The following is a 10,466-nucleotide window of genomic DNA, read 5'->3' on the forward strand; positions in this document are numbered from 1 at the left end:
TACTTTGGCCACCTCATGCGAAGAGTTGACTCATTGGAAAAGACTCTTGATGCTGGGAGGGATTGGGGACAGGAGGAGAAGGGGACAACAGAGGATGTGATGGTTGGATGGCATCACTGACTTGTTGTACGTGAGTCTGAGTGAACTCCGGGAGTTGGCGATGGACAGGGAGGCCTGGCGTGCTGCAATTCATGGGGTCGCAAAGAGTCGGACACGACTGAGCGACAGAACTGAACTGAACTGATATGTATACAAAAGCTTTTCTACTGCTCTTGATAAAGGCTTAAGAAAGAACATCAAAAAAAAAAAGAGATGGAGAAATTGGAAAACATAAACTAAATGATATGGGAGTACTGAATATGAAATAGAAAAAGTGAAACAAACTAGATAAAAGATCATCATGTATTCTGGTTGTTTTTAAACATGACTGCTCATTAGAAACATATCTGGAGCTCTGGAGGAAAAAAAAAAGCAATACCTGAGTATTTTAATTTTCCAGAAAATTTCAAGATGATTCTGATATGCATCTGGATTTTAAAAAGTGATTACAGGCTTTCTGTTGGATCCTAGTTTTGGTGATATATAGAGTTCTGTTATTTTTCTATTGACCAGTCATGATACAATGGTATTAAGTGAGTAATAGTTATATAATCACAATAGTAAAAGGTGTTCATCAGTTTTCACAATCAATAGCCAAACAAACAATAAAAGATAATTACAATTGCAAGCCATAATGGGAACATGATTAACAATATAAAATAATTATATACAATTTGTGGGGTCAGGCAGCGATGTGGAAAGTGGAAGTGCATACATGCATGTTTTCATCCACCCAGCAGTCTGTGTCTTTTGGTTGGTGTATTTAATCCATTTACATTTAAGATAATTATCAATATGTATGATCCTATTACTATTTTCTTAATTGTTTTAGGTTTATTTTCTGTAGGTCTTTGCCTTCTCTTGTGTTTCTTGCCTAGAGAAGTTCCTTTAGCATTTGTTGTAAAGCTGGTTTGGTGGTGCTGAATTCTCTAACTTTTGCTTGTCTGGAAAGCTTTTGATTTCTCCATCAAATCTGAATGCAAGTCTTGCTGGGTAGAGTATTCTTGGTTGTAGGTTTTCCCCTTTCATTACTTTAGATATGTCATGCCATTCCCTTCTGGGTGCAGTTTCTATTGAGAAGTCAGCTGATAGCCTGATGGGAGTTCCCTTGTTATTTGTCATTTTCCCCTTGTTGCTTTTAATATTTTATCTCTGTCTTTTAATTTTTGTCAGTTTGATTACCATATGTCTCAGTGTGTTCCTTCTTGGGTTTATCCTTCCTGGGACTCTCTGTACCTCCTGGACTTGGTTGAGGAAGCCCTTTCCCATGTTCAGGAAGTTTTCAGCTATTATCTCTTCAAGTATTTTCTCAGCTCCTTTCTCTTTCTCTCCTCCTTCCGGGACCCCTATAATGTGAATGTTGGTGCGTTTAATGTCCCAGAGGTTTCTTAGGCTGTCTTCATTTCTTATCATCCTTTTTTCTGTATTCTCGGCTGTGACAGTGATCTCCATGATTCTGTCCTCCAGGTCATTTATCCATTCTTCTGCCTCAGTTATTACGCCGTTGATTCCTTCTAGTGTAGTATTCAGCTCTGTTTGTTCTTTAGTTCTTGCAGGTCTTTGGTAAACACTTCTTGCATCTTCTCAATATTTGCCTCCATTCTTTTCCTGAGATCCTGGATCATCTTCACTATCATTATTCTGAATTCTTTTTCTGGAAGGTTGCCTATTTCCACCTCATTTAGTTGTTTTTCTGAGATTTTATCTTGTCCCTTCATCTCAGACATCACTTTCTGCTTTTTCATCATGATTAACCTTCTATAACAGGGCTTGTTTTAGGCACTCTGAGACTGTGCTTTTTCTCGATTCTTCTGTCTGCCCTTTGATGAATAAGGCTAAGAGGCTTGTGTAAGCTTCTTGATGGGAGGGACTGGTGATGGGAAAAACTGGGTCTTGCTTTGGTGGGCAGGGCCTTGCTCAGTAAAGCTTTAATCCAGTTTTCTGCTGATGGGTGTGGCTGCATTCCCTCCCTGCTAGTTGTTTGGCCTGAAGCCACCCAGCCCTGGGGTCTCCAGGCTTTATGGTGGGGTTGATGGTGAATTCCAAGAGGGTTTACACCGAGGGGGACCCTCCAGTGCCCCCGTCCCCATGGAGCCCCTGCCAAGCCGCCTCCAGGGGCTCCAGCTCTAGCAGGCAGTTTTGGCTCAGTCTCCTGTAGGGGTCACTGCTCCTTTCCTCTGGGTCTTGGTGTGGGCAAAGTTTTGTTTGTGCCCTTCAAGACTGGAGTCTCTGTTTCCCCCGGTTGTCTTGCCAGCCCCCATTTTCCTTGCTGGCTAAAAACAGCAGCAAGAGAGGAGAGTGTTTCTACTGCACAGATTTATAGTGTTGAACTGTATTAAGCTATAGGCTTAATTTTCTACTTTAAATTAAATTCTGCTTTAAATTGAGCCTAATCTTGAGGGCCCTGCCCTGTCATCCAGGTGGATCAGTCACTCAGTTGTGTCCAACTCTTTGCAACCCCATGGACTGCAGCATGCCAGGCTTCCCTGTCCATCAGCAACTCCCGGAGCTTTTGCTCAAACTCTTGTCCATCAAGTTGGTGATGCCATCCAACCATCTCATCCTCTGTTGTCCCCTTCTCTTCCCACCTTCAATCTTTCCCAGGATCAGGGTCTTTTCCAATGAGTCACTTCTTCTCATCAGATGGCCAAAGTATTGGAGTTTCAGCATCAGTCCTTCCAATGAATATTCAGGATTGATTTCCTTTAGGATGGACTGGTTGGATCTCCTTGCAGTCTGAGGGACCCTCAAGAGTCTTCTCCAACACCACAGTTCAAAAGCATCAATTCTTCGGCAGCTTAGCTTTCTTTATGGTCCAACTGTCACATCCATACATGGAAAAACCATAGCTTTGACTGTAGGGACCTTTGTTGGTAAAGTAATGTCTCTGCTTTTTAATATGCTATCTAGGTTTGTCATAGCTTTTCTTCCAAGGAGCAAGCATGTTTTAATTTCATGGCTGCAGACTATCTGCAGTGATTTTGGATCCCAAGAAAATAAAGTCTCCCTGTTTCCATTTTTTCTCCATCTATTTGCCATGAAGTGATCTAGGTGGAGAGATGCAGATTAGGTGTCTGCAAAGGAGAGAATCTGGGGAAAATGCTGGGAAAGATTGAAGACAGGAGGAGAAAGGGACGACAGAGAATGAGATGGTTGGATGTCATCACCAACTTGATTGACTTGAGTTTGAGTAAACTCTGGGAGTTGGTGATGGACAGGGAAGCCTGGCGTGCTGCAGTCCATGGGGTTGCAGAGAGTCGGGCACAACTGAGCGACTGAACTGAAGGAGAGGATCATCCCCCCCCACCCCTCAGTGGTCAGGGCCTCCCAAGATCTTTCTTTGTTCTCACACGTGTGTGTGTGCGCGTGTGTGCACACACGTCCGCGTTAAGAACTGTACACAAGCACCAAACGGTATGGCTGGAGGGGGAGGGTCAGAGCCGAGGCAAGGCAGCGAGGAATCTACAGTCAGAGGAGCAGGAGGAAGGAAGTAGCAGCGAAAATAGCCTGGGTGGGGTGGGGTAGGGTGGGGTGTAGACAGTATTACTACGGGGTGGACCACGGGATGGCTGGTGTGGGGCTGAAGGAGCACTTCTGAGCGAGGTCGGGGCAAAGGAGTAGTCTTCACATTCAGGAGCGAGGGGGCTGCGGGCCGTGGAGGACCGCCCAGCGAGCGAGGGGAAAGGGAACTGGACTAGACGCATGACGCTGCATTTTTGCCTTTTTATTCAGGTGCACTTTTGGGTTATGTTTCCTTAGGACTTCCTCACCTTTTCTCAGACTTCCCACTACCCCTCTCACTGAGGTCCAGCTGGGCTTCTCCACCCCCAGACAGTCCGTCTCCCCCTGGATGCCCAGAACCCCTGGGCAGATAAATCCCCTGCCCCCGTCTCTGGGCCAGCAGCAGTGGTGCACCAGTGACCAGGAGCCCGGCCTCTGCTCAGACGCGGTGGGCGTGGGGACGGAGTAGAACACGGTCCCTGAGCGGGCTCCTTCCCGGGGTCTCGGGCTTTCAGGTCTGGTCTCAGATCCTGGTGACTAAGCCTGAATTGACACCATGCCAATCCTCCTCTGATAAGAAGTGATTCTTCCACTTCTCTAGAGCAGCAGCAGCTTGTTTAAGAAAAGCCTAGCTCTGAATGTTTAGAGCCAGTCACTTCTAAGAGCACAGTGGCAGCAGTAAGGAATTCTGGTCACAGCAAAGCTCTGGGCACGAAAGCCTCGCAGGTCCCAGGACAAAGCCCAGCCTGTGGGCCAGAGGGAGAGGAAATGGCCTTGCTCTTTAAGAACAGACAGCAGTGTTCAAGATTGGGGCTGGAGGTGGGGTGGGGGCAGCCACCCAGCCAAACATACACTCTTGGTGCCATGGCCCCGGGGATGGCGCTCGGGGGTTAACAACGCTGCTTCTCATCACCCTGCATGGTCCTTTCAGACACAGAACGTTCAGCTCAACAAGGAGATGACGCTGGCCAGCAACCGGAGCCTGGCAGAAGGAAACCTCCTCTACCAGCCCCAGCTGGACTCTCGGAAGGCTCGTTTGACCCAGAAATACCAGGAACTCCAGGTGCTCTTTGAAGCCTATCAGATAAAGAAGACCAAGCTAGGTAACTCTTTTAGGGTGATCTTTCAAGAATAAGGAGCTGATGCAAGGGTACATTTTCAAGCTGTTTCACTAACCAGGAAAGAAATGTTATTTAGGGAACAATTTCAGATTAAGACAGTGATCACTGCTGCCAAAAACCATCTGTATATAGGATTGTGTCACCAGTTTAGAGAAAGAGACTTGATTGCCTTTTCAACAAGATTGCACCTTTTCCAAACAGCATAGGAAAAGCAATATTCTGAATTATGATAATGCAACTTATGTTTTATCCTGTGAGGTTGGGCCCTCACAGTTAATGCTGAAAGAGATTGATCACTGGGATACTTTATTTTAATGTCACACTTTAATTTGCAGCCATTATGAAGTGACGCAGGAGTTGACTAGCATTGAGGCCTAAGTAGCTTTCCAGGGAACTCTGAGATTCACAGAAGGTTAAAAAGGGCCTTCGCTGGTGGGGCAGCGTTAGGACGTGGTGCTTCCGCTGCCACGGCCCCAGGTTCAGGTCCTGAGCAGGGAACTAAGACCCCATGTATCGTGCAGCGTGGCCGGATAGAAAGAGAAGGCTAAAAATCACTCTCTGCAGTCACGTTTCAGTACAGTCCAATACCGTGGTCCCTGTATCTCTGTAACTGTAAAAAACGTGTGCTGTAACACGCCTGACCAGACTGAGCAGAGGCGAAAAGACTGGTAACGGTGGTGCTGGCGGGCACGCGGGGCTCTTGCGTTGCTGGGAGGAGTGAGAACTGGAGATGCTGTTTGTCAGCACCTGGAGTGCAGTGGAGCCGCGCGCTCTGATTCCTGTCTCACTGGTGGGCGTCTCCCCCACAAAAGCGGATGTTCACATCTACCAAGAGATATACGCAAGAGGGCTCGTTGTAGCTTTATTTGTAAGAGCTAAATTTGGATGCAGTCTAAACACCCATCTCTGGACTGACGGGTAAGTCGTGATACGCAGCTTTTCATGCCACACGGCGTCGAAAGGCACGAGCTACCCATTCGTGCCGCCACATGGATGGTCTCAGAGACATGTTGAGCGAGAGAGGCCAGCACAGAGCACCCTGTGTGAGTCCACTTGGGTGAAGCCCAGAACCAGGCAGCGTTCCTGGGGAGTGGACGGCAGGACCTCTGGGAGCAGGGCTGGAGCCTCTGCAGACGTTCTGTCTCAGTCTGGGTTGGGGGGCGGTTTATACACATACACTGGAGATGTGTCTACTTTAGGTGTTTATGTAAATCATCCTTCAGAAATCCTAAGGAAGTAACAGGGTGGTTGCAGGCTTATCGTGGGGTGGGTGGTGACATGGCTGCCCTAGCTCGGGCACAGAGCCCCCCCCCCCTCCACCGACCCCGCTGGTTGCGTGCCCTCCTTCCTCTCCTGCATGTTCCCGCGTTCCCTTCTGCTTCTTGGAGAGTCCGCTCACTAGGTGCTCCTCCCCTGTCTCCTCTCCAGCTAAAGTGCACTCTTTCTTTGAGGGCATGGGGTGGGGCGTGTCGCTCCAAGGGGCTGGGGGCCGAGGTGATCTCTGATGGGGTGCTGGTGCCCCCTGACCCCATCGTGCCTCCTGCTTCTTCCAGATAAACAGTCCAGCAGCGCTTCCTTGGAGACCCTCTTAGCGCTCCTGCAGGCGGAAGGGGCCAAGATTGAGGAAGATACCGAGGTAACTGGCAGCCCCGGGGGACACCCCAGGTTGGGGCAGGCAGGCCTGTGGGCTGAGGAGCGCACCGGGCAGGGGTCCAGGGGAGCAGCGGGGCGGCCAGGTCTTCCCGTGAGGGGCGCGTGCTGCACTGAGACTCAGCACCTGGCCTGTGGGTGCTGGCGGCTGAGTTAACCATCTGTCCGAGTCAGCTGGCTGGGCGGAGCCTGTGGGCACGGCCCGCCGAGTACCTGAAGCTCGAGCCTGCTCAGTGATAAGGAAACGAATCGGGGTCAAAAGTTGAGCCGCTGTGGCACACTGGGGCGGGCAGCACGGTGCCAAACTGGGCCCTGTGGTCTGATGACCCACTGGGCAGGGTGGCCCTCGTGGGCACGAGCAGGTTCCTGTCCCGCCGGCCTGCTTGGGGCGAGCGTGTCAGGTCGCAGCCAGCGGAGGGAAGGAAACGCAGGTCTTGGGCCCCGTCGCCTGAAGGCTGCTCTCGCAGGGCCTGCTGCCCGTCCAGTTTGCAGTTCGGGAGGTGGATAGGACCGGCCCTCCTCTCTTCTTGGCCCGTGTCCTGGGTGGGCCACGGTCTGCAGTGAGGAGGGGACGGTTGTGGGGAGGAAGCTCGCCCCGTCTCCCCTTGCCCCGGTCTGTGAGTGGGTCTTCCTCCCCTAACGGCTGACCCGCCCGGCCCATGACCATGTTTCTCCTGCTCCTTCAGAACATGGCCGAGAAGTTTCTCGATGGAGAACTCCCTCTGGATTCTTTCATTGACGTCTATCAGAGCAAGCGGAAGCTGGCCCACATGCGAAGGGTTAAAATCGAGAAGCTCCAGGAGATGGTGCTGAAGGGGCAGAGACTGCCACAGGTCCCCGCGCCCGCCCCGCTGCCACCCAGGGTGCCCGAGCCAGCCCCCGCCGCCCCCCTGCCCTACCCTGCCCCGGAGGCCAGTGGGCCCCCCTCCGTGGTTCCTCGGCGCATGCCACCCCTACCACCCCCGGTGCCTGCAGGACGCTTAGCCACGCCGTTCACCGCCGCCATGGGCTCAGGACAGGCCCTCCCATACCCGGTCGCGCAGTGCCCGCCCCTGCCCCCCCGAGGGGGCCTCCCTGCCCAGCAGGGCTTCTCCACGCAGCAGTTTGTGTCACCACCATACCCGCCAGCGCTGCCCCAGAGACCCCCGCCCCGGCTGCCCCCGCACCAGCCAGGCTTCATCCTCCAGTGAGCGGCCCTTGTCCTCCCCGGGAGGCTCCCTCGCTGCCTGCCGGCCAGGGCTCCACACACACAGATGGAGACTGTGGGCACCGGCTGCTTTGCCAGGGTCTCTGGTGCCCAGGGCAGGGCGTCCGGCTGGTTTTAGAGCCGTAGGTTAGTGGCGATAGACGTAGAGCCCTGGTTCTGGACACCGAGGCAGCTGTGTGCGAGGGCTCGGCCGGGCGTGGCTGTGGTCGAGCTGGTGTGTGTGCTCAGTATGGTTCCTTGTTCTGTTGATGAGCCCCTGAGTTTGGGGGAAAAAAGCCTCCCCCCCCCTCTGTTCCCACGTAGGATCATCGTCTTCCTGTTGCAACTTTATTTAATAAGCACGGTTCATCATTTCTTCTTTATTTTCAAGACGGTTCTGTGCATCCCAGCCCGCCATCCACTGCAGCCGCCAGTGGGGGTTGGTCGGGTGAGCCAGCCCGGAAGGTGCTCCCTGGACCTGCGTGGGGCGGGCGGTCCTCCCAGTCCCTCCCTCCCCGACCCTGGACGCTTCACAGCCGCCCACAGAGTTTGCACTTGGCCCCCAGCCACGTCCAGAGGCCGGCGAGTCATGGCCGGGTGAGGAGGCGGGTGGGAGCTGGGCTTGGCACACGGAGGCCGTCCCCAGCTGCTGCTCCTCAAGCCAGCCCAGGCTTCTGTGAAGACCTACTCCTCCGGTGTTTTTACTACGTGTGTACTTTTCCTGTTTTATATTGGGGAAGAAAACGTTTTTTTTTGACACTCACAAGACCATTCAGGGAAACTTTCGGAAAAATGCACATCCAGTTCTGCGCAGGTTGAGATGCAGGTGAAGTGACGCAGTGTCGTTTGGTGCAAGCAGCGCACGGTCGCGCCTGCGGGCCGTGCTGTGCCCGTGCTGTGCCTTAGCTTCACCCGGGGCCTGGGGGGCCGGCCAGGCCGGGGGTCTCGTCTGCATCCGTTCCTTGTCGTGTTGCAGGTGGCAGGAAAGTCCACCCACCTTGAACCAGGATACTTACTCGTAGCCAATATTCTCTGCCTCTGGCTGGGCGTGGGGCAGGGGTGCGACGGCCGCCAGCAGCCCCTCGGCGTGGGGGGGGGCCGACGAGCTCTGAGGCCCTGGCCGCACCCCGGCTTCTCCCGCCCCCTGGGCGCTCGTCTGCATGTGCCATGTGTGCCGGGCTCCCAGGGCCCAGCTGGGGCAGGGAGTTGGGGGTGGTGGTGCCCCCCTCCACCTGCTGATGGAAAAAGCCGTGCTGAGTGGTGGAACTCGGACCCATGACTCGCCAGCAGGCCACAGCCCAGAGGACAGAATCCAGGCAGCGCTCAGACGGGTCTGGCCCAGCAGGCTGTGGGCAAAGCCACCACCCTTTGTCCTGGATGACTGTACATTTCTCCTCCTGGACTTGAACTCTGCTGTATCATTAACTGTTTTTAAGAGAACAACTGTACAGGTCGACTTCCTGCCCTGCCAATCAGGTGGGCCTGCCATGTCTGAACCTCGAGAGTGGTGCCGCCACCCCGTACCTCTGCCGTCCACCCCGCCGTTGGGGGTGCCTGCCCCCTGCCAGGGGCACAGCCAAACACGTGAGCTCAGTTGGTGTTGATGGGGGGAAGGGGCCACCAAGCTGGCCTCGCCGTCTCTCCAGGGCCACATCTGAGCTGTGGCTGTAAAGCTGTAAGATCCTTTTTAATAAATAGAGAATTGTTAATAACAGCCCACCCTTCATTTGCCTGGGGAGCCTTGTGATGTGTCTGGTTCTGGCGTCTCAGCAGTCAGCGTTCCGACAGTGAAGCGGACCAGTAAGGTGGTTGAAGTTCAGACACGGAAGGCAATGGAGGTGGCTGAGGTGTCCGCCTGGCCCAGGAGCCCCAGCCCTCACAGCAGCGTTGTTTTTTAATCAGCTTCTCAAGGTACAAGAAGATAGCACGTTCCCTCCTTCATCAGAAGGTGCCTTTGGGGTCTGGGCTGCCCTGCCAGCACCTCAGAGCAGGGCACTCAGGGGGTGCCCTTTGGGTTCAGGCCAGCCAATGGGAGGTCTGGTGAGGACGTTCTCTGCTGATTTCAGGTAGACTAGATCCAGTGGCTGGCCTTCTGCTCCGGAGGCTTGCCCACAGGTGTTCAGAGAGGACCCGTGGCAGCATCGCGTGCTGCTGGAGGGTGGAAAGGGGAACCTCGGGCCGCGGCCCCCAGCTGAGCTGGGCCGCGGCTTCTGTGCCCCCGGGAGGAGCTCTCAGGAGCACGAGGCTGGAGCCGCCCTGCGGAAGCTTCCCTGTCACTGTCTGCTCAAAACAGATGGCCGCGTTCCTTTCAGGGTGCTGAGGGTGTCCAGACGCTCTGGTTTTCCTGTGGGGGTGGGGGGCTTCTGCTGAGAAAGCAACTTGCTTTTGTTTACAAGAATGTCTGACAGTTTTGTCTTTTCCCAGTGGCTGCTAGGAAGCTTACAGGCAGATCTGTAGTCTACCCCCAGGGGGCTGGAAGTGCACTTGGCTCCTCACAGCCCCATCTGAGCTCTCCCCCCTCCTCTGGGCCACGCTGCTCAGGACCCGTCCAGGAAGCCCCAGCCCCAGCCCCAGCCAGAGTGGTAGATGGTGTGCTCACTGATGGGGGCTCCATGGAAAGGTGTGTCCGCTGGGGTCGTGAGTGTAGTCAGCGCACATGCTTCTGCACTGGTTTGGATTTGGTGCAAGAACCAGGTGCGTCGGTCTGTTGGCTGAAACCGTCTCTCTAGCAGACGAGCAGACGCTGCTCCCTCCCCGTGCCCTTCCAGCTCAAGGAGCCCTTTCTCACCTGACCTCACCCGCCCCTCGCCAACCACCCTGGAGGCGGCGGGGCCCCACCTCATGGTCAGGAAACCACAGCCCCAGAGCGGGATGCTTGCAGGAGGCCACACGGCAGGAGCCACCCAAGG

At 54.0% G+C, this 10,466-nt stretch overlaps 1 protein-coding gene across 1 annotated transcript in view; it reads left to right on the plus strand.

The window, feature by feature from the left end:
• Positions 1-9,271, plus strand: part of VPS37B (VPS37B subunit of ESCRT-I) — a 31,461-nt gene extending 22,190 nt beyond the window's left edge. Inside the window, exons 2-4 of the mRNA XM_061384686.1 lie at positions 4,532-4,703; positions 6,275-6,357; positions 7,058-9,271. Coding sequence (XP_061240670.1) covers positions 4,532-4,703; positions 6,275-6,357; positions 7,058-7,561 — 759 coding nt within the window. The 3' untranslated portion in view covers positions 7,562-9,271. The remainder of the gene's footprint in view (positions 1-4,531; positions 4,704-6,274; positions 6,358-7,057) is intronic.
• Positions 9,272-10,466: the final 1,195 nt, after the last annotated feature.

The sequence above is a fragment of the Bos javanicus genome, chromosome 17 (assembly GCF_032452875.1).
Source record: "Bos javanicus breed banteng chromosome 17, ARS-OSU_banteng_1.0, whole genome shotgun sequence".
NCBI lineage: Eukaryota > Metazoa > Chordata > Mammalia > Artiodactyla > Bovidae > Bos > Bos javanicus.